Here is a 26,281-nt window from a genome sequence, read left to right as displayed (position 1 = left end):
GACTGCAGGAGGCTGCGATGAGACTGCAAGGAGGCGAGGAGACTGCAGGAGGCTGCGATGACACTGCAAGGAAGCGAGGAGACTGCAGGAGGCTGCGATGAGACTGCAAGGAAGCAACGAGACTGCAGGAGGCTGCGATGACACTGCAAGGAAGCGAGGAGACTGCAGGAGGCTGCGATGAGACTGCAAGGAGGCGAGGAGACTGCAGGAGGCTGCGATGACACTGCAAGGAAGCAACGGGACTGCAGGAGGCTGCGATGAGACTGCAAGGAGGCGAGGAGACTGCAGGAGGCTGTGATGAGACTGCAAGGAAGCAACGAGACTGCAGGAGGCTGCGATGACACTGCAAGGAAGCGAGGAGACTGCAGGAGGCTGCGATGAGACTGCAAGGAAGCTACGAGACTGCAGGAGGCTGCGATGACACTGCAAGGAAGCGAGGAGACTGCAGGAGGCTGCGATGAGACTGCAAGGAGACGAGGAGACTGCAGGAGGCTGCGATGAGACTGCAAGGAGGCGAGGAGACTGCAGGAGGCTATGATGAGACTGCAAGGAAGCAACGGGACTGCAGGAGGCTGCGATGAGACTGCAAGGAAGCTACGAGACTGCAGGAGGCTGCGATGACACTGCAAGGAAGCGACGAGACTGCAGGAGGCTGCGATGAGACTGCAAGGAAGCGAGGAGACTGCAAAAGGCTGCGATGAGACTGCAAGGAGGCGAGGAGACTGCAGGAGGCTGTGATGAGACTGCAAGGAAGCAACGGGACTGCAGGAGGCTGCGATGAGACTGCAAGGAGGCGAGGAGACTGCAGGAGGCTGTGATGAGACTGCAAGGAAGCAACGAGACTGCAGGAGGCTGCGATGACACTGCAAGGAAGCGAGGAGACTGCAGGAGGCTGCGATGAGACTGCAAGGAAGCTACGAGACTGCAGGAGGCTGCGATGACACTGCAAGGAAGCGAGGAGACTGCAGGAGGCTGCGATGAGACTGCAAGGAGACGAGGAGACTGCAGGAGGCTGCGATGCTGAATTTTATTTCAAGATTCATTCACATGCCCAGATGCTGACTGCAAGAGCACATTGCTGAATTATTTATTTATTTATTTAATTTTGATTTTAATTATTGATTTTTGTTTTTGTATTGATTTCAGATATCAAAAAACAGATATTGAACATTATTATGAACAAAGCAGTACGGATGTGAAACAGAGAAGTGGCTTAGCCATGGAGAGGGAAGACATGTGAAGAAAAAAAGAGAAGTAAAGGCAAAGGTTGACAGAGAGAGAAGGGCGCAGCTGGGCGGCAGAGAAGCGGAGGGATGGACATGGAGAGAAGAAGAGAGAAAGAGAAGAAAAGGAGAGCTGAGAGACAGGAAAAATGAGACAGCGAGATAGAGCTGGAAGGAGAGAGAGTGAGAGAGGTGTAGAGGGGAGCAGAGAGCTGTAGAGAGGGTTGTGATAGAGATGTAGAAAAAAGAGGGAGACATAGAGAGAGAGAGAGAGAGAGAGTGGGAGAGAGAGAGGGAGAAAGAGACAGACAGACCTAGAGAGAGAGATATAGGGGCATATTCTGAAGGACTTATCACCTATTTATCGGCACTTAGCGGCACAAAAGTGGCAATAGATTTATCGTCCTATCCCCAAGCTGGTACAAACTGCAGATATCACCAGTTTTCCAGCGAGAGCTGCCTCAAAAAACATCGCCACGGACGTGAGGGACAACTAACGCTAGTAATATCATGCTGCTCGGAGACCCAAGACGGCCACAGCACCCACCGGCACCACCCCCCGGAACCCCCCGGACCACCCCTCCTCCTGACCTCTGTTATCAGGATCCTGTTTTCCTGTGGGCTGAACCGCGTCTTCCTATTCTTCTTGCCCTTACCTGCCCCCCAGGTCCCAGGCTGGTTCTCCGTGGGGCTTGTGGGGTTCTGGCTTTCCTCTGTACTTGCTCCAGCTACCTCCATTGTGCTTCGCAGTTGGTTTGGTTTTGTTTGTGTTTTTTTTCTGCTTTTATAGTGATTTTTCCTGCCTGACTGTGAATTGCAGGCCTGGCGCAGCTTATAGCAGATTTTTTTATCGCGGTTGGGCCCATCGCAACTTTTTTCACGTTCGGATTGAGATTGTTATCGCTGTCCCGGTACTTTTATCGTGGACATTTGACGCATTATCGGGAAACTATCGCATGCTACCACCGTGTTGAGAATACGACGTTAACACAGAGTTATTTTCCCACGATAGACAGCGATTTGAAAAATTGCGTTAACCTATTTTGGCGATGATTATCCCACGGTCCTGAGAATATCCCCCATAGAGCGACAGAGATAAAGAGAGAGGGGGAGGTGCAAGAGAGGTATTAAAATGCAACAGAGGTTTAATCATAATCATAAAGTGCACACACGTCCCAATGACAGAAGGAAAAGGTTCCGCAGATTTTGTGATCTGTATTTAGTTGCAGGGGTCCTTCTTCTTGCCTCGGATCTAAGCTTCACATCTAAAGATCTTTTGATCTGTGGTGATCACCCAGATCAGGCCGAGGTCCGCCGACACGTGCCTGAACTTTCGGTTCTGGTATTGCAGATTGGTCCAGCTGGTTCCAGTCGGTGCAATTGCTGTTATTCCGTCCCTGAAATGGTTAGATGATGTTTAATAGAGATATTGACATCTTCTAATTCAGATATGCATTACAAGATCACCCCCAGCACATGGTGGGAGACATCCTTTACCCCGCATGCATTACTCTGTATGCCATTACCCCACATTTTTCACACCGCAAAATCTTTTACAACATAGGGCTTTACACCACAAACTATTACAACGCATTCCCCAAAGTGGAGTTAGAATTGTAAATTGTTTGTTGTGTTGGGGTATGCGTTGTAATGGATTGTGTTGGCATTTTACTCTTTCTATGTGTGCTGCAGGATTCAGCAGACATAGCAGGAGGAAAAATTGAGGAGAAATAAAAATATTTAACCTCGTTACACCTCACCTTGGGAGATGTACAGATTTGGTGCTTCCCCAGGTTTACAAGACTTTGTAAATCTGGGGCAGCGTCAAATTCCATGGGTGTTGCATGGAAACACCCACTGCACTGACCTTGAAATGTCTACCAAGCACAGCGTAAGGTGACGCAACGATTTGTGTTGTGTCGCCTTATTGAAGATTTATGAGGCCACTCAAAGCCAAGCAGAGTGGCTTTGCATGACTTCATGATGCAAGTCTCTCATAAATAACCCGCTCGGTGTCTACGCACAGGCAGCTACACAACTGTACATCACATGGAGGGTAATGCCCTCCCTCAAAGAGCAAAGTTGTGTTACATGTATCCTAGCTTCAGGCAGATATGGACTAAGCACATCTATTTAGGGCTATTTGTGCTTTCTTGTCCATTCCAGTGTTGTGCCTTACAGAACCAGTACATGAGGAAACTAGCCTTACTTTACAGTAGAACGTGACCACAATCTAGTGAGTGATTGCACTCTAGACAATGCAGTGGCACCAACTTTGTATTTGTGCAACATGCATTTCTCAAGAGCAATTCCTAATTCATGGCAGTGGTTGTGGGTGGCCAACAACAGCACACATCTTCTAACCAGCCCATTCTCTTCAGGACCAAGCAGCCATGCATAGTGTGAGATCACCAAGAAACCTGACACACATCCATCTTAGTGAAAGGTGAATAGCAAACACCGCTGGTTAAAAGCTTCACGTCACAGTCTCCATGGGCTTAGGCCACACACAGTGTGGACTTGGGTCATGAGCCTGAGTGCCAGCTGTTGCCACCGGCTCAACTACCTGCTGACCCTATGGCTCCCATGTCCACACATACCTTGTCGTAACTAGCAGCACAGCTTAGCACTAAGCCATCCCCATGCAGCTGCTGGGCCCTGTGGTGGATGCAGGTACTGCTCAATCAGCAGCTGCACAAGGGAGTTTCAAGTCCCAGCACCTCTGAGGTGGGAGCGGGACCACTGCTGGTCATCTGGATGGAGCTGGAGAACATGGCACTTCTGCTGCTTGGTGCCTGTCAGTTATGGTGGAGCTGGGGTGGGCACCTGGCCAGCACTGGTGAGAGACAAAAGTGGAAGGCTACCACCCTGCCGTGCATGAAGAGACAGGGCTTTACTTGTAACAGCAGTGGCAGAGCAGGGGTCCCCCTACATAGCATAGAAGCCAGAAAGGAGGGGCGCACATCCCAGGCAGAAGAGCACTGCATCCTTCAGGCAGAAACATGCAATGGGTTTGACGTCACCAAAGACAGGTGAGGTCTAGCTGGTGAGCAAGGGAGCGGGCTGGAGGCTTGCTATTTTTGGGGGGGCATGGTGAAGATTGACAGAGCGTGTCTGTGCAAGGGTGCCTGTCGGTTAAGAGTCATTTGAGGGGATTTGGTAGAGGCCTAAGAGAAGGTGGAAGCTTTGGTGGAGTGTCGGTGCATGTGAGGGGAGGGGTGGTTCGAGAAGTGCTTCAGCGGATGAGTGACAGGCAGTGACTGGGCAGAGTGGTGGGTTAGTTCGATAAATGATCCCCCTGCGTCTCTCGCTGGAAGGTAATGTCATGATATTGGAGACGGACCTGTGACCCCCGCTCCTGTGGGTGATCAGGGGTCTGGTCTGGTGTTTCAGATCACAGTCTGGGAGGGAGAGGATTGATGCTCGGCGGGTACTGGGTAGCATTTTGGATCACTCTGGCACGTTTCCCATTGTGTATGGGCTTGGCAATGCATGATGTGCATTCAAAGGAGTAGCAAAGATGTGATCCTCTGGGATAGGCACAGTGGCCACTCTCCTATGACTAACCCCTGACAAGTAAAATTCATTATATTGAGTATATTTGGGCTCTGCTTTACTCACAGCTCCAGCAGAGAGTGCACTTCAAGGCAGCAGCAGGGACTCACTACTGGATTGACCTCCAAGGAGAAGAGTGTAGGATGCCTGGTGTACTGAGAGGTTTTGGTGGGGTCATGTTTCAGGTAGGTGGTGGGTATGGGAGGGACACACGTCTGCATTGACCTCCAAGGAGCAGAGTGTAGGATGCCTGGTGTACTGAGAGGTTTTGGTGGGGTCATGTTTCAGGTAGGTGGTGGGTATGGTAGGGACACACGTCTGCATTGACCTCCAAGGAGCAGAGTGTAGACTGCCTGGTGTACTGAGACGTTTGTGGGATCAAGCTTCATGGAGGTGGGGGGTATGGGAGGGATTCACTTCTGCTTTACTCACAGCTCAAGCAGAGAGTGCACTTCAAGGCAGCAGCAGGGACTCACTTCTGCATTGACCTCCAAGGAGAAGAGTGTAGGATGCCTGGTGTACTGAGAGGTTTTGGTGGGGTCATGTTTCAGGTAGGTGGTGGGTATGGGAGGGACACACGTCTGCATTGACCTCCAAGGAAAAGAGTGTAGGATGCCTGGTGTACTGAGAGGTTTTGGTGGGGTCATGTTTCAGGTAGGTGGTGGGTATACAGTAGCGGATGATGTCCGGGCAGTCTTTGTGAGATTGGAAGTCAGAAGAAGAGGAGATGTGTGGATAACTGTCCATGGATGCCTTTGCTGTAGATATCTGTCCTTTGGGTGCGAGACGTATGGATTCCTATACGGTCTATTGGAGTGCAGGTATTAAGTTTAAATGTAGGTTAATTAAGGATGTGGCAAGTTAAATTATGTAAAACTGTCCCTGGATTAGAGCTTTGCTGCCCATGTTCAAGTTTTTTGTTTAAAATATAGACCCAAATTGCAGGATGTGTTAGAATGTTCCTCTAAATCAAGCTCCACTATTAATAACCAAGGCATGTGATGCAAGGATGTGGTGTGCAGAAAAAGCTACATATATTCCTGCACATTGGCTTCTTCCCGGCTAAGTAGGTGAACAGGAATTATAATCTAATGACTTGTGCTGTTGTGGACCTGAGTGGTCTCACTCACTGTTGACCTTGCAATCTGTTTCACTTAAATGGAATTCTACAGATTGGAATGTATGCTATGTTTATATGAGCGGACAGTGAAAACTGCTAAATGCTCACCTCACCATGGGATGGGAGAGTTTTGTTCTTATTTTTGAAAATAGAAAGAGAAAACTGCTTGGTGCAGGGCTCTGTTCTGCTGATGGAGTCCGCACCAAACAGTGAATGCATTGACACAAACTGTTGTGACGGCAATTCCTGGCAGCCCTTTATTTACAGACTCAGAGTAGCTACGGCTGATGGTCCTCGCCCCGCATCAGCATGCATGTCTGTCTCTCGCAACAATAGCAGACAATCAGCATTTTCTTCAATTCTCATGACTTTACCTTCGATACAGTTCACCCCCGCTGTTGACTCCGTATACAGACCCATCGCGCCCAACTTCAATCATGACAAGACTACCACTGATGGCTTGCCAGCTGGTGCCAGCGCAGGAGTTTGGGCTTGTGTCGGATCGGTAGTAGATGTCATTGGCTGAGTTCACTCCCCAGCAGCCCAGAGGGCCACAGCTGTAGTACTTGAGGCTCCCTGGAATGTTGGTCCAGGGCAATGGAGAGCCGCCATTCGCTGACACCGTGGCACTTTCACCCAGGCAGAAAATGTCGTCATTGGTGTTGGCCCCTGCTACAAACTGCGCTCCACCAGCATCAATCTGCTTCAGCAACCCTGAAACAAAGGTAAGAAATGGTAAGACCAAAAACACCCTAAATATATTCCTTCACCATTTATGGGAAGAGTATGTGAGCAGCAGGAAATGATCACCAGCAGGTGCAATGTGTTCAGCAATGCTGCAAAGCCCTGCCTTGTTGGTGGCACCCAGCAGTTGCACCTCCCTGCTGTGTATCTGAGACACTGGTTCCAACCACCACTGGTTATTTTATGAAAAGTGTGTTGTGCAATAAATGGTCATTCTTCCAATGCAATAGGTGAGGCATCAAATGCCCAGGGGTCTTTATTTGAAGTGTTTAAGAGAAATCTTGCCATAGGTATATCTGTATGTATTTTTTGTATCGCACAGACATAGCCATGAGGCAAACAAGAGAGAGCACATAGCTGCAGCCGTGTGGGAGCAGCTTGACTCGTCCTGCGGACCCTGCAGCTCACAGACCTCTGTCTTGGCTTGGAGTTGTGGTCGAGCATTAAGGCTTTGACCACAAAGAGAGAGACCCAGGAAGGAGGGGTGAACCATCCATGGGCTGCTTGGTAGACTGAGTAGGGTGGACTTTAGTGAGTAATCGCCATCTCCCTAAAATGAAAAGGTGGCAGCCTACACACAGTCCCATCTTTTGTCATCCACTGAGGTATGCTGCATGTGAGTCATGTGTTTTATGTTCAATTTACTGGCATCTTTTCTCATTCCTGGTGGGCTAGTTGGCCCCCAGGGACCCTCAGGATTGAAGATGAATTAATTCCCCAACTTAAAACGTGCCACAGGGTGTGTTTGCACACATGTCAACTCAGGCCCCGCCCCCTCCCTTCACGACTGTGCAAACGCACCCCGTGGCACATTTTAAGTTGGGGGATTAACTCCCCTTGAATCCTGAGGGTCCCTGGGGTGCAACCAGCCCACCAGGTACCTCCATTAAGCGCCACAGAGCTGCGTTGCAGAGAGGTGTAAAAAGGGGCGTGGCCTCTAAACACCTCTCTGCAATGCAGCTCACTGGCGCAAACTGAAGATACCTGGAGGACTATTTGGCCCTCAGGGACCCTCACTATTGAAGGGGAATTAATTCCCCAACTTACAACTCGCCAGGGGGCGCGTTTGCTTAATGGTGAAGGAGGGGGGTGGGGCCTGAGGTGACATGTCTGCAAACACGCCCTGTGGCGCGTTTTAAGTTGGGGAATGAATTCCTCTTCAATCCTGAGGGTCCCTGGGGGCCAACTAGCCCACCATGTACCTCCAGTATGCGCCAGAAAGCTGCGTTGTAGAGAGGTGTTCAGAGGCCATGCCCCTTTTTACAACACTCTGCAACACAGCTCCATGGCGCTTACTGGAGGTACCTAGAGGGACCCTCAGGATTGAAGATGAATTAAGTCCCCAACTTAAAACGCACCACAGGGTGTGTTTGCACACATGTCAATTCAGGCACCGCCCCCTCCCTTCACCACTGTGCAAACGCGCCCCTTGGCGTGTTTTAAGTTGGGGGATTAACTCTCCTTGAATCCTGAGGGTCCCTGGGGTGCAACTAGCCCACCAGGTACCTCCATTAAGCGCCACAGAGCTGCATTGCAGACTAGTGTAAAAAGGGGCGTGGCCTCAGAACACCTCTCTGAAACGCAGCTCACTGGCGCATACTGGAGGTTCCTGGTGGGCTAATTGGCCCCCAGGGACCCCCAGTATTCAAGGGGAATTAGTTCCCCAACTGCAAACGTGCCAGGGGGCGCGTTTGCAGAGTGCTGCAAGGAGGGGGCATGGCCTCTGGCGCGATGTCGGTCTATTTAATTTTATTTTTTTTAAGAAGGGGGTGCTGTGTGGCCCCCCTTCTTTTCCTAATATTATTGGCCCTGGGGACCCCATCCCCCAGGTCCTGCCCCCTTTTTTTTTTTAACCAAAGAATTTGGAAGGGGGCCGCGTGGCCCCCCTGCCGAGGCCATAATTGGCCTGGGAACCCCATCCCCGGGGTATGGCCATTTTTTTTCAATATGCATTTGGAGGGGGGCTGCCTTGCCCCCCTCCTCAGGCCATTAATGGCCCCGGGGACCCCATTCCCCGGGGCCGGCCTTTCTTTTTCAAAATTTTTGAGGAGGGGGCCGCGTGGCCCAACTCCCGGGTCACTAATAGCCCTGGGGAACCCATACCCCGGGGCTGGCCCTCTCCGTTGGGGACCATGGGCGGGTCCCCAATCCCCCCATGGTCTCGCCGGCTCCCCGCGTCCTGCGGGAGCCGGCATTGCTTTTCTACCCTGGGAGCTGCTACGATGCAGCTCCCCGTGTGGAAAACCAATCGTCTTTGGTTTTTGGAAGAGAGAGCAGGATTCCCTGCTCTCTCTTCCAAAAACCAAAGCAGTTTGCTACGGCAGGGCGCGAGCCGCGAGGCTCCCACCCTGTAATAGCAAACAGCAGTGTCCCGGGGGTAGGCACCTCGGGACACTGCAGGAGCCGGCCCTGGGGGGTGGCGGTCCCCAGGCCAATGACAGGGCTCCAAGAGGGGGGCCGCTTGGCCCCCCCTCCCCACATTTGCAAAGCCCCGGGGGGTGGTGGTCTGTCACGGACCACTCAATTTTAATATTTAGAGCCCTGGGGCTGGGGGGGGGCTGTGAGCCCCCCTGCACATATTTTTATAAAGCCCCTGGGAGTGGCGCTTTCCGGGGCTGGGGGGCCCTTATGGGCCCCATTACAATACAAAAATTGCCCCCAGGACTTGGCCCATCCGGGGGCAAAATAGTAACGAAGTGCTGGAGCCCGTGCTTCATTATTTTTTTCATCCGGATCCGCAGATCCTCCGCGGATTATGCTGATTTATTTATTTTTTAAATATTCTTTTGGGGCCTTGGGTGTTCCTTGTGGGACCCCCTAAGCAGGCCTAGGGGGTCAGGATGTTTCTACCCTGCCCCCTTTTTGTGTTTTGCGCATTTGTTTGACTGATTTCTTGTGCATCGGTTCTACACAGGCACAAAATGGCTGCAAACACTTCCTGGTTTGGAGTGTTGACAGCCAATTAGCATAAAGCTTGTGATCGTGAGGGTGCGCAGATCCTGCGCGGCCATAGATTTCGAAACTTTTTTCATTTTGATTTTCTCAGCAACTACTGAACCGATTTACACCATTTAACAAAAAGGGATCTTTCTGAACCACGTGCTACCTTTTTTCCAAATTTGGTGTAATTCCGTTCAGCAGTTCGAGCTGTAGCCGTGTGTTGGACCTGGCCCTTTTTGCAGGGTCATCCCTAAACATTTTGCCTTCCTCCTGTATTTTTTCTGACCTGGTGTTGGCTGTTTTATGACTCTGGGCACCTTACCACTGCTGATCAGTGCTAAGGTGCATATGCTCTCCTATGGTAAAATGTTTACATTGATTGGTGTCCATGTTTGGCTTATTTGGTTTACTATCAGCCCCTAGTAAAGTGCACCAGGAGTGCCAGGGCTTGTAAATACAAATGCTGCTGGTGGGCTTGCAGCACTGGTTGTGCCACCCACAGAAGCGGCCTAGTAAAATGTGTCTAGGGTCTGCCACTGCAGAACCTGCACGCGGTCTGGTACTGTCGCGCTGATTGAGCAAGTGCACCTACTTGCCAGTCCCTAAACCTTCCCTTAACTACATATTAGTCACCCCTCTGGTAGGCCCAAGGGCAGGGTGCATTGTAGGCATAAGGTAGGACATGCCCTGATGTGTGTGGCATGTCTTAATAGTGAATTACAGCCATTTTCGTTTTTCACTATTGAAGGCTACCTGCTCTCCATAGGCCAGAATGGGCTGCTGGAATTACTACACGCTGTAATCCCAGTGGACTCAGAGAGCATGGTAGAAAGTCAAGTTTAGTATGCCTGAACTCAGAATAATAAAATACTTCTTTTAGTAAAGTTTATTTTAATATCCTGTGTTTGTAAATACTACTTTTAGAAAGTTAGTATTTACTGATCAGTCCGTGTGTGTTCTGCCTAGTAACAGTAAGGAGCAGGGCTGGGGGATTCCAGGAGACAGGCTGGCTGCCAGGTGGTGGGTAGAGAGATTACACCAGGATGGGTGGGAGGAGTACACCTTTGACTCTGAATAGACCTGTGCCCTGCCACCACAATGCCGGCTCCGCCCCCTGTGGAGCGGCTGATGTCTCTGCCCTGCTGCTGAAAGGAAAGAGCAGAGTCACCACAACAAAGTGCTCCAGAACTGGACTGAGCCAGGCCCAGGCCCCCTGGCGACAAAGAACAAAAGAATTGTGCTATAAAAGAAGGAGCCCTACTCCTAAGAAATCAGATCCTGTTTGCGCCAAGACGAACCTCTGCCTGAAGGAGAAGGACCTGGAGAAGCTGAAGGAGGAATACTGTCCCTCTACTTGAGAGACTGGCCTGCAGTGGGTGCCTGTCTGCTGGAAGGAGAGGAAAAGACTAAAGGAAAAGACTTTGATTCAACTTGTGCTTTTAAACAATCTCCAAGGGCTTGCTTGTGAACTTGCCCCCTGACCTGCGCCCCAGGAACAGTGAGCGCTACCTTCCCCCAATGAGAAGAGAAACTGCTGGAGACGATCCTTGAACGCTGACCCCAGATAACCTGTGCGTCCCCCTCTCTCTGAGCACCGCGACTTCTGCCACCGGGGCTGCTGTGAGCACAGTAAAGGCCTGCCTGGCCCGAGCACAGCAAGCAACTGCCCCCCGAGCCGTAGCTCGCAAAGTAAAGAAGAACCTGACCAGGCTCCAAGCGCCGAGCCTCTGCGACCCCTGGAAGTGGAGAGCATTGTAAGGACCTGCGACGCCCTGTTTACCCCCTGAGTGAAGAGATTGCCCCCAAGCTGCCCCTCCTTCTTCTGCCCATGATCGTGTGGCCGAGACCATCCTGGAGCACCCCACGAAGCACCGCCGCCCACAGCCAAAGATGGACGACAACGCGATGTGGGACGCTCCTGCAGGGACCCCTGAAGCTGCTGCGACCATCTTTGTGCAAGAAATAAGGTACTGTGTGCGAGCGCGCTGAAGTACGACCCGCCCGCTGCTTTGTTCGGGTCGTACTAGCGCTGTAGACCCGCTACGCGACTAACGCATGAAGTGTGAGCTTTTGTACGGTTTGAAATCAGCTGTTTGAGGCGTCCCGACGAAGGTACGGCTCGTCCAGCATTAGATACATTGACGGCGCTCTCTCGGGAAGCGTGAGCTTTGGCAAGAGGCGTACCGGACATGTACGACGCGTACCAACGAAGGTACGATCCGTACGGTTCACGTCCCGAGTACGCGTGCTCACGCGAGAAGCGTGAGAAACGGCAAGTGACGTCCAAAACCTCATACGGAGCGTACGCAAGGCGCTACGAAGTGCACAGACACCATAAAGAAGCTATTTTAAGTACAATTTTGCCATTTTAAGAACTGTGGACTGCCTGTAAGCATTTGAAAGTAACTGGAACATTATTTATACAAGAGAGCTGTATTTTGACAACCTGCCTAAAGAAATCTTATCTATAAAGAACTTTATTTTGCTATAAATACAGCCTTGTGTCTTTGTGTGGTGGGGTGGTGATTATTGTGTTGGACAACTTGAGCGCTTAACCTAATGCCCTCTGGAAATCTAGCCTGACTGCTCGCGCCACGTTACCTAGAGGGTGAGCAGGGGTTATTTTTAAAGAGGTAATCCTTCGCCCTGACTTAGAGGAACGAGTCCCTGCTTGTCGCAAGTGCATACCTGCGCCAACCAGAGACCCCGGATTCTAACACCGTGCCTAAAGTTTCCTAAGGGAAATTGCATGAGGAAAACACGTTTTGGGACCCCCCTTTTTTCTCGGCCCCCCTTGACAAATCACCCCGAACCTTTCAGGATAGAAGCGGACCGGAGCGACCCACGCGTTTTAGAAATTTCGCGAAGATTCGTCAATCCGCACCAAAGTTATTGGGAATAGAATGTTGTAAATTTCCTATGGAAAATAGGTCATTACTATATGTACCTACTGGCGACCGCCAGTAGGTAATATATATTTAGTATACTATGTATATATGTGAAAATGTGTCGGTCCACCTGTTTACCTTGGTGGCATGAAAAAAATGGGTGGAACTGACGTCAGTACGCCGACGAGGTCCTCTTATGGCTCCTATGACGTCATACGGTGTTGCGAGCGGAGCCGTGCTATTATGACATCGTTGCCGATGTGGGAGAGCTAGGAAAGAATTTCTGCGGAATGCTGGTGCAGGGGATATTCACCTAAGTGTTCAGGCTAGGCCTTTGGGAGCAACTGTTTATGTTACCACTCCAGAAACCGAAACCAGTGATTCGAGGGCAGAGGCCCTGCAGATGGTACACAAGGTGGGGAGCCCAGTCGTGTGCATCGGCGGGGCAGCGAAGTGACAAGCACCTCTACCCACAGAAAAGGTAACGAGGGCACTGAATAACAAAGGATCTTCTCTTTGTATCTGGCAGGAACAACAAAGTTAAAATGCCCTAGTTCTAAAATGTAGAATTAGTGCTACACAGTCTTTAAGAGGACCTGCGATGGATGCCGCTTCTGCCTTTTGTACACTGGTGGTGGCACAGGGGTCACGTGGTACGGTCATACTGCGGTGGGACGCACACTCGTTGACCTCTCATGGCACTGCTCCACACTTCGGGGACAACGCTTTCCATTAGCTTTGTTTTCTGATGACGTGTCGCGCCGGCCCCGTCCAACAGCAGAACCCCTTTAGATCCAAACAGTCTCTTCCACTCTCTCACCAGAAGTGAAACCAGGCCACACGGACACTTTCACAAACAACAGCCAGAAATGCACTTTTCGGTAACAAAAACACATTCCTTCCTCCTAATTTATCGAAAAAATGACTCACTGAAGAACAGGTTCCAGCTTCGAAAGGTAAACAGCCGTTACAATGAATGTTTTACTTCGCGATACCATTACAATGCATGCATCACCATGCTTGCGTTGTACATCGGAACTCATCACTTCACATTTTTTTAGAATGCATGGTCATTTATCACGCATGCCGTTACAACAAATTTTGTTGTAAAGGTATGTATGGTAAATGACCATGAGTTCTAAAAAAATGTAGATGATCCACGTCGTTGTAAGGAAACAGAGATTGTTCCGTTTCCTCACAACGACGTGCACCGCCCCTCAGAGACGACATGAAGCAGGAACGATGAGGAGAAGGGAACCACAAGGAGTGAGAGGTAAGGGGGATTGGACATGGGGTGGTGGTTAATCTTCTAGGGTTTAGGGTAGTGCAGTGGTGTTTGAGTAGTGTAGGTGGTTGTGCTGAGGGTAATGTTTTAGGGTTTAGGGTAGTGCAGTGGTGTTTGCGTAGTGTAGGGGGTCGTGCTGGGGGTAGTGTTTTAGGGTTTAGAGTAGTGCAGTGGTGTTTGTGAAGTGAAGGGGGTCGTGCTGGTGGTAGTGTTTTAGGGTTTAGGGTAGTGCAGTGATGTTTGTGTAGTGTAGGGGGTTGTGCTTGGAGTAGATTTAAAGTTTAGGGTTGTGCAGTGGTGTTTGTGTAGTGTAGGGGGTCGTGCTGGGGGTAGTGTTTTAGGGTTTAGGGCAGTACAGTGATGTTTGTGTACTGTAGGGGGTCATGCTGGGGGTAGTGATTTAGGGTTTAGGGTAGTGCAGTGGGGTTTGGGTAGTGTAGGGGGTCGTGCTGGGGTAGTGAATTAGGGTTTAGGGTAGTGCAGTGGTGTTGGTGTTGTGTAGGGGGTCATGCTGGGGGTAGTGTTTTAGGGTTTAGGGAAGTGCAGTGGTGTTTGGGTAGTGTAGGGGTCATGCTGAGGGTAGATTTAGGGTTTAGGGTAGTGTAGTGGTGTTTGGGTAGTGTAAGGGGTCGTGCTGGGGGTAGATTTAGGGTGGAGGGTAGTGCAGTGGTGTTTGGGTAGTGTAGGGGGTCGTCCTGGGGGTAGATTTAGGGTTAGGGTAGTGCAGTGGTGTTTGGGTAATGTAGGGGTCATGCTGGGGGTGGTGTTTTAGGGTTTAGGGCAGTGTAGGGGTGTTTGGGCAGTGTAGTGGGTCGTGCTGGGGGTGCTGTTTTAGGGTTTAGGGCAGTGTTGTTCGGGCAGTATAGGGGGTAGTGCAGGGGGTGGTGTTTCAGGGTTTAGGGCAGGGCAGTGGTGTCTGGGCAGTGTAGGGGGTCAGGCAGGGGGTGGTGTTTCAGGGTTTAGGGCAGTGCAGTGGTGTTCGGGCAGTGTAGGGGGTCATGCTGGGGCTGGTGTTTCAGGGTTTAGGGCAGTGCAGTGGTGCTCGGGCAGTGTAGGGGTTTGTGCTGGGGCTGGTGTTTCAGGGTTTAGGGCAATGCAGTGGTGTTCGGGCAGTGTAGCGGGTCGTGCTAGGGCTGGTGTTTTAGGGTTTAGGGCAGTGCAGTGGTGCTCGGGCAGTGTAGGGGGTTGTGCTGGGGTGGTGTTTCAGGGCAGTGCAGTGGTGTTCGGGCAGAGTAGGGGCTCGTGCTCAGGGTGATGTTTCAGGGTTTAGGGTAGTGGTGTTCGGGCAGTGTAGGGGGTCTTGCTGGGGGTGGTGTTTCTTGGTTTAGGGCAGTGGCATTCTGGAAGTGTAGGGGGTCATGCTGGGGTTGGTGTTTCAGGGTTTAGGGCAGTGCAGTGGTGTTCGGGCAGTGTAGGGGGACGTGCTGGGGTGGTGCATAATGGTTTTGGGCAAAGCAGTGGTGTTCGGGCAGAGTAGGGGGTCGTGCTGGGCCTAGTGTTTCAGGGTTTAGGGCTGTGCAGTGGTGTTCGGGCAGTATAGGGGGTCGTGCTGAGGCTAGTGTTTCAGGGTTTTGCGCAGTGCAGTGGTGATGGGCAGTGTAGGGGGGCGTGCTGGGGTGGTGTTTTAGGGTTTAGGGCAGAGCAGTGGTGTTCGGGCAGAGTAGAGGGTCATGCTGGGGCTGGTGTTTCAGGGTTTAGGGCAGTGCAGTGGTGTTCAGGCAGTGTAGGGGGTCATGCTGGGGCTGGTGTTTCAGGGTTTAGGAAAGTGTAGTGGTTGTTCGGGCAATGTAGGGGTCGTAATGGGGCTCATGTTTTAGGGTTTAGGGCAGAGCAGTGATGTTTGGGCAGTGTAGGGGGTCGTTCTGGAGTTTGTGTTTTAGGGTTTAGGGTAGGGCAGTGTTGTTCGGGAAGTGTAGGGGATGTGGGGGGTGATGTTTTAGGGGTTAGGGCAGAGCAGTGGTGTTCAGGCAGTGTAGGGGGTCGTGCGGGGGTGGTGTTTCAGGGTTTTGGAAAGAGCAGTGGTGTTCGGGCAGTGTAGGGGGTTTTGCTGCGGTTGGTGTTTCAGGGTTTAGGGCAGGGCGGTGGTGTTCGGGCAGTGTAGGTGGTTGTGCTGGGGCTGGTGTTTCAGGGTTTAGGGCAGTGTAGTGGTGTTCGGGCAGAGTAGGGGGTCGTGCTGTGGGGGGTGTTTCAGGGTTTAGAGCAGTGGTGTTCGGGCAGTGTAGGGGGTCTTACTGAGGGTGGTGTTTCAGGGTTTAGGGCAGTGCAGTGGTGTTTGGAGAGTGGAGGGGGTCGTGCTGGGGCTGGTGTTTCAGGGTTTTGGGAAGAGCAGTGGTGTTCGGGCAGTGTAGGGGGTTGTGCTGGGGTTGGTGTTTCAGGGTTTAGGGCAGTGCAGTGGTGTTCTGGCAGTGTAGGGGTATTGCTGGGGATGGTGTTTCAGGGATTAGGGCAGTGGTGTTGGGGCAGTGTAGAGGGTCTTGCTGGAGTTGATATTTCAGGGGTTAGGGCAGTGCAGTGGTGTTTGGGCAGTGTAGGGGGTCGTGCTGGGTGTGGTGTTTCAGGGTTTAGGGCAGTGGTGTTCGGGCAGTGTAGGGGGTCTTGCTGAGGGTGGTGTTTCAGGGTTTAGGGCAGTGCAGTGGTGTTCGGGCAGTGTAGGGGGTCATGCTGGCACTAGTGTTTCAGGGTTTAGGGCAGTGCAGTGGTGTTCGGGCAGTGTAGAGGGTTGTGCTGGGGCTGGTGTTTCAGGTTTTAGGGCAGTGCAGTGGTGTTCGGGCAGTTTGGCAGGTCGTGCTGGGGCCGTTGTTTCAGGATTTAGGGCAGTGCGGTGGTGTTCGGGCAGTGTAGGGAGTCATGCTGGGGGTGGTGTTTCAGGGTTAGAGCAGTGGTGTTCGGGCAGTGTAGGGGGTCTTGCTGAGCGTGGTGTTTCAGGGTTTAGGGCAGTGCAGTGGTGTTCGGGCAGTGTAGGGGGTCATTCTGGGGTTTCTGTTTCAGGGATTAGGGCATTGCAGTGGTGTTCGGACAGTGTAGGGGGTCGTGCTGGCTGGTATTTCAGGGTTTAGGGCAGTACATTGGTATTCAGGCAGTTTGGCAGGTCGTGCTGGGGCTGGTGTTTCAGGTTTTAGGGCAGTGCAGTGGTGTTCGGTTAGTGTAGGGAGTTGTGGTGGGGGTGGTGTTTCAGGGTTTAGGGGAGGGCAGTGGTGTTTGGGCAGTGTAGGGGCCATGCTGGGGCTGGTGTTTCATGGTTTAGGGCAGTGCAGTGATGTTTGGGCAGTGTAAGAGTCTTGCTGGGGGTGGTGTTTTATGGTTTAGGGCAGTGGTGTTCGGGCAGTGTAGGGGGTCTTGCTGGAGGTGATATTTCAGGGGTTAGGGCAGTGCTGTAGTGTTTGGGCAGTGTAGGGGGTCTTGCTGGGGGTAGTGTCTCAGGGTTTAGGGCAGTGCAGTGGTATTCAGGCAGTGTAGGGAGTAGTACTGGGGGTTATTTTTCAGGGTTTAGGGCAGTGCAGTGGTGTTCAGGCAGTATAGGGGATCGTTCTGGGGCTGGTGTCTCAGGGTTTAGGGCAGTGCAGTGGTGTTCGGGCAGTGTAGGGGTCGTGCTGGGGCTGGTGTTTCAGGGTTTAGGGCAGTGCAGTGGTGTTTGGGCAATGTAGGGGGTCATGCTGGGGCTGGTGTTTCAGGGTTTAGTGCAGTGCAGTGGTGTTCGGGCAGTGTAGGGGGTCGTGCTGAGGCTGGTGTTTCAGGTTTTAGGGCAGTGCAGTGGTGTTCGGACAGTTTGGCAGGTCGTGCTGGGGGTGGTGTTTCAGGGTTTAGGGCAGGGAAGTGGTGTTCGGGCAGTGTAGGGGTTGTGCTGGCTGGTGTTTCAGGGTTTAGGACAGTGCAGTGGTGTTCGGGCAGTGTAGGGGGTCGTGCTGGGGCTGGTGTTTCAGGGTTTAGGGCAATGCAGTGGTGTTCGGGTAGTGTAGGGGGTCGTGCTGGGACTGGTGTTTCAGGGTTTTGGGATGAGCAGTGGTGTTCGCGAAGTGTAGGGGGTTGTGCTGGGTTGGTGTTTCAGGGTTTAGTGCAGTGCAGTGGTGTTCGGGCAGTGTAAGGGCCTTGCTGGGGGTGGTGTTTTATGTTTTAGGGCAGTGGTGTTCGTGCAGTGTAGGAGGTCTTGCTGGAGGTGATATTTCAGGGATTAGGGCAGTGCTGTAGTGTTCGAGCAGTGTAGGGGGTCTTGCTGGGGATAGTGTTTCTGGGTTTAGGACAGTGCCGTGGTGTTCGGGCAGTGTAGGGAGTCGTACTGGGGGTTATATTTCAGGGTTTAGGGCAGTGCAGTGGTGTTCTGGCAGTGTAGGGGGTCATTTTGAGGCTGGTGTCTCAGGGTTTAGGGCAGTGCAGTGGTGTTCGGGCAGTGTAGGGGTCGTGCTGGGCCTGGTGTTTCAGGGTTTAGGGCAGTGCAGTGGTGTTTGGGCAATGTAGGGGGTCATTCTGGGGCTGGTGTTTCAGGGTTTAGGGCAGTGCAGAGGTGTTCTGGCAGTGTAGGGGGTCGTGCTGGGGCTGGTGTTTCAGGGTTTAGGGCAGTGGTGTTCGGGCAGTGTAGGTGGTAGTGCTGGGGCTGGTGTTTCAGGGTTTAGGGCAGTGCAGTGGTGTTTGGGCAATGTAGGGGGTCATTCTGGGACTGGTGTTTCAGGGTTTATGGCAGTGCAGTGGTGTTCTGGCAGTGTAGGGGTATTGCTGGGGATGGTGTTTCAGGGATTAGGGCAGTGGTGTTGGGGCAGTGTAGGGGTTCTTGCTGGAGTTGATATTTCAGGGGTTAGGGCAGTGCAGTGGTGTTTGGGCAGTGTAGGGGGTCGTGCTGGGTGTGGTGTTTCAGGGTTTAGGGCAGTGGTGTTCGGGCAGTGTAGGGGCTCTTGCTGAGGGTGGTATTTCAGGGTTTAGGGCAGTGCAGTGGTGTTCGGGCAGTGTAGGGGGTCATGCTGGCACTAGTGTTTCAGGGTTTAGGGCAGTGCAGTGGTGTTCAAGCAGTGTAGAGGGTTGTGCTGGGGCTGGTGTTTCAGGTTTTAGGGCAGTGCAGTGGTGTTCGGGCAGTTTAGCAGGTCGTGCTGGGGCCGTTGTTTCAGGATTTAGGGCATGCAGTGGTGTTCGGGCAGTGTATGGAGTCATGCTGGGGGTGGTGTTTCAGGATTAGAGCAGTGGTGTTCGGGCAGTGTATGGGGGTCTTGCTGAGCATGGTGTTTCGTGTGGTTTAGGGCAGTGCAGTGGTGTTCGGGCAGTGTAGGGGGTCATTCTGGGGTTTCTGTTTCAGGGTTTAGGGCATTGCAGTGGTGTTCGGACAGTGTAGGGGGTCGTGCTGGCTGGTATTTCAGGGTTTAGGGCAGTACATTGGTATACAGGCAGTTTGGCAGGTCGTGCTGGGGCTGGTGTTTCAGGTTTTAGGGCAGTGCAGTGGTGTTTGGTTAGTGTAGGGAATCGTGGTGGGGGTGGTGTTTCAGGGTTTAGGGGAGGGCAGTGGTGTTTGGGCAGTGTAGGGGTCATGCTGGGGCTGGTGTTTCATGGTTTAGGGCAGTGCAGTGCTGTTTGGGCAGTGTAAGAGTCTTGCTGGGGGTGGTGTTTTATGGTTTCGGGCAGTGGTGTTCGGGCAGTGTAGGGGGTCTTGCTGGAGGTGATAGTTTAGGGGTTAGGGCAGTGCTGTAGTGTTTGGGCAGTGTAGGGGGTCTTGCTGGGGGTAGTGTCTCAGGGTTTAGGGCAGTGCAGTGGTGTTCAGGCAGTGTAGGGAGTCGTACTGGGGGTTATATTTCAGGGTTTAGGGCAGTGCAGTGGTGTTCAGGCAGTGTAGGGGGTTGTGCTGGGGCTGGTGTTTCAGGATTTAGGGCAGTGCAGTGGTGTTTGGGCAATGTAGGGGGTCATGCTGGGGCTGGTGTTTCAGGGTTTAGGGCAGTGCAGTGGTGTTCGGGCAGTGTAGGGGGTCGTGTTGGGGCTGGTGTTTCAGGTTTTAGGGCAGTGCAGTGGTGTTCGGACAGTTTGGCAGGTTGTGCTGGGGGTGGTGTTTGCGGGGTTTAGGGCAGGGCAGTGGTGTTCGGGCAGTGTAGGGGTTGTGCTGGCTGGTGTTTCAGGGTTTAGGACAGTGCAGTGGTGTTTGGGCAGTGTAGGGGGTCGTGCTGGGACTGGTGTTTCAGGGTTTTGGGAGGAGCAGTGGTGTTCGGGAAGTGTAGAGGGTTGTGTTGGGGTTGGTGTTTCAGGGTTTAGGGCAGTGCAGTGGTGTTCGGGCAGTGTAAGGGCCTTGCTGGGGGTGGTGTTTTATGGTTTAGGGCAGTGGTGTTCTTGCAGTGTAGGGGGTCTTGCTGGAGGTGATATTTCAGGGCAGTGTAGGGAGTCGTACTGGGGGTTATATTTCAGGGTTTAGGGCAGTGCAGTGGTGTTTGGGCAATGTAGGGGGATCATTCTGGGGCTGGTGTTTCAGGGTTTAGGGCAGTGCAGTGGTGTTCGGGCAGTGCAGGGGGTCGTGCTGGGGCTGGTGTTTCAGGGTTTAGGGCAGTGGTGTTCGGGCAGTGTAGGTGGTAGTGCTGGGGCTGGTGTTTCAGGGTTTAGGGCAGTGCAGTGGTGTTCGGTTTGTGTAGGGAATCGTGCTGGGGCATGTGTTTCAGGGTTTAGGGCAGTGCAGTGGTGTTCGGGCAGTGTAGAGGTAGTGCTGGGGGTAGTGTTTCAGGGTTTAGGGCAGTAGTGTTTGGGTGGTGTAGGGGGTCTTTCGGGAGGTGATGTTTCAGGGGTTACGGCAGTGCAGTAGTGTTCTGGCAGTGTAGGGGGTTTCGCTGGGGGTAGTGTTTCAGGGTTTAGGGGAGTGCAGTGGTGTTCAGGCAGTGTAGGGGGTCGTGCTGGGTGTGGTGTTTCAGGGTTTAGGGCAGTGCAGTGGTATTCGGGCAGAGTAGGGGTTGTGCTGGCTGGTGTTTCAGGGTTTTGGACAGTGCAGTGGTGTTCGGGCAGTGTAGGGGTAGTGCTGGGGCTGGTGTTTCAGGGTTTAGGGCAGTGCAGTGGTGTTCGGTTTGTTTAGGGAATCGTGGTGGGGTGGTGTTTCAGGGTTTAGGGCAGGGCAGTGGTGTTTGGGCAATGTAGGGGGATCATTCTGGGGCTGGTGTTTCAGGGTTTAGGGCAGTGCAGTGGTGTTCGGGCAGTGTAGGGGGTCATGCTGGGGCTGGTGTTTCAGGGTTTAGGGCAGTGGTGTTCGGGCAGTGTAGGTGGTAGTGCTGGGGCTGGTGTTTCAGGGTTTAGGGCAGTGCAGTGGTGTTCGGTTTGTGTAGGGAATCGTGCTGGGGCATGTGTTTCAGGGTTTAGGGCAGTGCAGTGGTGTTCGGGCAGTGTAGAGGTAGTGCTGGGGGTAGTGTTTCAGGGTTTAGGGCAGTAGTGTTCGGGTGGTGTAGGGGGTCTTTCGGGAGGTGATGTTTCAGGGGTTACGGCAGTGCAGTAGTGTTCTGGCAGTGTAGGGGGTTTCGCTGGGGGTAGTGTTTCAGGGTTTAGGGGAGTGCAGTGGTGTTCAGGCAGTGTAGGGGGTCGTGCTGGGTGTGGTGTTTCAGGGTTTAGGGCAGTGCAGTGGTATTCGGGCAGAGTAGGGGTTGTGCTGGCTGGTGTTTCAGGGTTTTGGACAGTGCAGTGGTGTTCGGGCAGTGTAGGGGTAGTGCTGGGGCTGGTGTTTCAGGGTTTAGGGCAGTGCAGTGGTGTTCGGTTTGTGTAGGGAATCGTGGTGGGGTGGTGTTTCAGGGTTTAGGGCAGGGCAGTGGTGTCTGGGCAGTGTAGGGGTCGTGCTGGGGCTTGTTTTTCAGGGTTTAGGGCAGTGCAGTGGTGTTCGGGCAGTGTAGGGGTAGTGCTGGGGGTAGTGTTTCAGGGTTTAGGGCAGTGGTGTTCGGGCGGTGTAAGGGGTCTTTCGGGAGGTGATGTTTCAGGGGTTAGGGCAGTGCAGTAGTGTTCTGGCAGTGTAGGGCGTCTCGCTGGGGGTAGTGTTTCAGGGTTTAGGGCAGTGCAGTGGTGTTCAGGCAGTGAAGGGGGTCGTGCTGGGTGTGGTGTTTCAGGGTTTAGGGCAGTGGAGTGGTATTCGGGCAGAGTAGGGGTTGTGCTGGCTGGTGTTTCAGGGTTTTGGACAGTGCAGTGGTGTTCGGGCAGTGTAGGGGTCATGCTGGGGCTGGTGTTTCAGGGTTTAGGGAAATGAAGTGGTGTTCGGGCAGTGTAGGGGTTTGTGCTGGGGCTGGTGTTTCAGGGTTTTGGGAAGAGCAGTGGTGTTCGGGCAGTGTAGGGGGTTGTGCTGGTATTGGTGTTTCAGGGTTTAGGGCAGTGCAGTGGTGTTTGGGCAGTGTAGGGGTCTTTCTGGGGGTGGTGTTTCAGGGATTAGGGCAGTGGTGTTCGGGCAGTGTAGGGGGTCTTGCTGGAGGTGATATTTCAGGAGTTAGGGAGGTGCAGTAATGTTCAGGCAGTGTAAGGGCTCTTGCTGGGGGTAGTATTTCAGGGTTTAGGGCAGTACAGTGGTGTTCGGGCAGTGTAGGGGGTCGTGCTGGATGTGCTGTTTCCTGGTTTAGAGCAGTGCAGTGGTGTTCGGGCAGTGTAGGGGGTCATACTGGGGGTTATGTTTCAGGGTTTAGGGCAGTGCAGTGGTGTTCGGGCAGTGTAGGGGGTCGTGCTGGGGCTGGTGTTTCAGGGTTTAGGGCAGTGGTGTTCGGGCAGTGTAGGTGGTAGTGCTGGGGCTGGTGTTTCAGGGTTTAGGGCAGTGCAGTGGTGTTCGGTTTGAGTAGGGAATCGTGGTGGGGGTGGTGTTTCAGGGTTTAGGGCAGGGCAGTGGTGTCTGGGCAGTGTAGGGGTCGTGCTGGGGCAAATGTTTCAGGGTTTAGGGCAGTGCAGTGGTGTTCGGGCAGTGTAGGGGTAGTGCTGGGGGTAGTGTTTCAGGGTTTAGGGCAGTGGTGTTCGGGTGGTGTAGGGGTTCTTTCGGGAGGTGATGTTTCAGGGGTTACGGCAGTGCAGTAGTGTTCTGGCAGTGTAGGGGGTTTCGCTGGGGGTAGTGTTTCAGGGTTTAGGGGAGTGCAGTGGTGTTCAGGCAGTGTAGGGGGTTGTGCTGGGTGTGGTGTTTCAGGGTTTAGGGCAGTGCAGTGGTATTCGGGCAGAGTAGAGGTTGTGCTGGCTGGTGTTTCAGGGTTTTGGACAGTGCAGTGGTTTTTGGGCAGTGTAGGGGTAGTGCTGGGGCTGGTGTTTCAGGGTTTAGGGCAGTGCAGTGGTGTTCGGTTTGTGTAGGGAATCATGGTGGGGTGGTGTTTCAGGGTTAAGGGCAGGGCAGTGGTGTCTGGGCAGTGTAGGGGTCGTGCTGGGGCTTGTTTTTCAGGGTTTAGGGCAGTGCAGTGGTGTTCGGGCAGTGTAGGGGTAGTGCTGGGGGTGTGGTTCAGGGTTTAGGGCAGTGGTGTTCGGGCGGTGTAAGGGGTATTTCGGGAGGTGATGTTTCAGGGGTTAGGGCAGTGCAGTAGTGTTCTGGCAGTGTAGGGGGTCTCGCTGGGGGTAGTGTTTCAGGGTTTAGGGCAGTGCAGTGGTGTTCAGGCAGTGTAGGGGGTCGTGCTGGGTGTGGTTTTTCAGGGTTTAGGGCAGTGCTGTGGTATTCGGGCAGAGTAGGGGTTGTGCTGGCTGGTGTTTCAGGGTTTTGGACAGTGTAGTGGTGTTCGGGCAGTGTAGGGGTCATGCTGGGGCTGGTGTTTCAGGGTTTAGGGAAATGAAGTGGTGTTCGGGCAGTGTAGGGGTTTGTGCTGGGGCTGGTGTTTCAGGGTTTTGGGAAGAGCAGTGGTGTTCGGGCAGTGTAGGGGGTTGTGCTGGTATTGGTGTTTCAGGGTTTAGGGCAGTGCAGTGGTGTTCGGGCAGTGTAGGGGTCTTTCTGGGGGTGGTGTTTCAGGGATTAGGGCAGTGGTGTTCGGGCAGTGTAGGGGGTCTTGCTGGAGGTGATATTTCAGGAGTTAGGGAGGTGCAGTAATGTTCAGGCAGTGTAGGGGCTCTTGCTGGGGGTAGTATTTCAGGGTTTAGGGCAGTACAGTGGTGTTCGGGCAGTGTAGGGGGTCGTGCTGGATGTGCTGTTTTCTGGTTTAGAGCAGTGCAGTGGTGTTCGGGCAGTGTAGGGGGTCATACTGGGGGTTATGTTTCAGGGTTTAGGGCAGTGCAGTGGTGTTCGGGCAGTGTAGGGTGTCGTGCTAGGGCTCGTGCCTCAGGGTTTAGGGCAGTGCAGTGGTGTTCGGGCAGTGTAGGGGGTTGTGCTGGGGCTGGTGTTTCAGGGTTTAGGGCAGTGAAGTGGTGTTCGGGCAGTGTGGGGTGTTGTGCTGTGGGTGGTATTTCAAGGTTTAGAGCAGTGGTGTTCGGGCAGTGTAGGGGGTCTTGCTGAGGGCTGTGTTTCAGGTTTTAGGGCAGTGCAGTGGTGTTCGGCCAGTGTAGGGGGTCATGCTGGCGCTAGTGTTTCAGGGTTTAGGGCAGTGCAGTGGTGTTCGGGCAGTGTAGAGGGTTGTGCTGGGGATGGTGTTTCAGGTTTTAGGGCAGTGCAGTGGTGTTCGGGCAGTTTGGCAGGTTGTGCTGGGGCCAGTGTTTTAGGTTTTATGGCCGTGCAGTGGTGTTCGGGCTGTGTAGGGAGTCATGGTGGGGGGTGGTGTTTCAGGGTTAGAGCAGTGGTGTTCGGGCAGTGTAGGGAGTCTTGCTGAGGGTGGTGTTTCAGGGTTTAGGGCAGTTCAGTGGTGTTCGGGCAGTGTAGGGGGTCGTGCTGGATGTGCTGTTTCCTGGTTTAGAGCAGTGCAGTGGTGTTCGGGCAGTGTAGGGGGTCATACTGGGGGTTATGTTTCAGGGTTTAGGGCAGTGCAGTGGTGTTCGGGCAGTGTAGGGTGTCGTGCTGGGGCTGGTGCCTCAGGGTTTAGGGCAGTGCAGTGGTGTTCGGGCAGTGTAGGGGGTTGTGCTGGGGCTGGTGTTTCAGGGTTTAGGGCAGTGAAGTGGTGTTCGGGTAGTGTGGGGGGTCATGCTGGGGCTGGTGTTTCAGGATTTAGGGCAGTGCAGTGGTGTTCAGGCAGTGTAGGGTGTTGTGCTGTAGGTGGTATTTCAAGGTTTAGAGCAGTGGTGTTCGGGCAGTGTAGGGGGTCTTGCTGAGGGCTGTGTTTTAGGTTTTAGGGCAGTGCAGTGGTGTTCGGTCATTGTAGGGGGTCATGCTGGCGCTAGTGTTTCAGGGTTTAGGGCAGTGCAGTGGTGTTCGGGCAGTTTGGCAGGTCGTGCTGGGGCCGGTGTTTTATGTTTTAGGGCAGTGCAGTGGTGTTCGGGCTGTGTAGGGAGTCATGGTGGGGGTGGTGTTTCAGGGTTAGAGCAGGGGTGTTCGGGCAGTGTGGGGGGTCTTGCTGAGGGTGGTGTTTCAGGGTTTAGGGCAGTTCAGTGGTGTTCAGGCAGTGTAGGGGGTCATTCTGAGGTTACTGTTTCAGGGTTTAGGGCATTGCAGTGGTGTTCGGACAGTGTAGGGGGTCGTGCTGGCTGGTATTTCAGGGTTTAGGGCAGTACATTGGTATTCGGGCAGTTTGGCAGGTCTTGCTGGGGCTGGTGTTTCAGGTTTTAGGACAGTGCAGTGGTGTTCGGTTAGTGTAGGGAGTCCTGGTGGGGTAGTGTTTCAGGGATTAGGGGAGGGCAGTGGTGTTTGGGCAGTGTAGGGGTCGTGCTGGGGCTGGTGTTTCTCTTAGGGCAGTGTAGGGGGTCATGCTGGGTGGGGTGTTTCAGGGTTTAGGGCAGTGCAGTGGAGTTCGGGCAGTGTAGGGGTTCATACTGGGGGTTATGTTTCAGGGTTTAGTGCAGTGCAGTGGTGTTCGGGCAGTGGAGGTGGTCGTGCTGGGTCTGGTGTTTCAGTGTTTAGGGCAGTGCAGTGGTGTTCGGGCATAGTAGGGGGTCGTGCTGGGGGTGGTATTTCAGGGTTTAGAGCAGTGGTGTTTGGGCAGTGTAGGGGGTCTTGCTGAGGGTGGTATTTCATGGTTTAGGGCAGTGCAGTGGTGTTCGGGCAGTGTAGAGGGTCGTGCTGGGGCTGGTGTTTCAGGTTTTAGGGCAGTGCTGTGGTGTCCGGACAGTGTGGGGGGTCATGCTGGGGCTGGTGATTCAGGTTTTAGGGCAGTGCAGTGGTGTTCGGGCAGTGTAGGGAATCGTGCTGGGGGTGGTGTTTCAGGGTTTAGAGCAGTGGTGTTCGGGCAGTGTATGGGGGTCTTGCCGAGCGTCGTGTTTCAGAGTTTAGGGCAGTGCATTGGTGTTCCAGCAGTGTGGAGTGTCATGCTGGGGTTGGTGTTTCAGGGTTTAGGGCTGTGCAGTGGTGTTCGGACAGTGTAGTGGTCGTGCTGGCTGGTATTTCAGGGTTTAGGGCAGTACAGTGGTGTTCGGGCAGTTTGGCAGGTCGTGCTGGGGCTGGTGTTTCAGGTTTTAGGGCAGTGCAGTGGTGTTCGTTTTGCGTAGGGAATCGTGGTGGGGGTGGTATTTCAGGGTTTAGGGCAGGGCAGTGGTGTCTGGGCAGTGTAGGGGTCGTGCTGGGGCTTGTGTTTCA

General features: G+C 53.3%; 1 protein-coding gene across 1 annotated transcript in view; it reads right to left on the bottom strand.

The window, feature by feature from the left end:
- Positions 1-1,013: 1,013 nt before the first annotated feature.
- Positions 1,014-26,281, bottom strand: part of LOC146808656 (fish-egg lectin-like) — a 110,716-nt gene continuing 85,448 nt past the window's right edge. The window contains exons 3-4 of the mRNA XM_085615451.1: positions 6,273-6,612; positions 1,014-2,620 (exon numbers count right to left, since the gene is read on the bottom strand). Of these exons, the coding sequence (XP_085471577.1) occupies positions 2,476-2,620; positions 6,273-6,612 (485 nt within the window). The 3' untranslated portion in view covers positions 1,014-2,475. The remainder of the gene's footprint in view (positions 2,621-6,272; positions 6,613-26,281) is intronic.

Source organism: Triturus cristatus, chromosome 7 (genome assembly GCF_964204655.1).
Source record: "Triturus cristatus chromosome 7, aTriCri1.1, whole genome shotgun sequence".
NCBI lineage: Eukaryota > Metazoa > Chordata > Amphibia > Caudata > Salamandridae > Triturus > Triturus cristatus.
The sequence above is the reverse complement of the archived record's forward strand: the minus strand, read 5'-3'. Positions and strand labels throughout refer to the sequence as shown.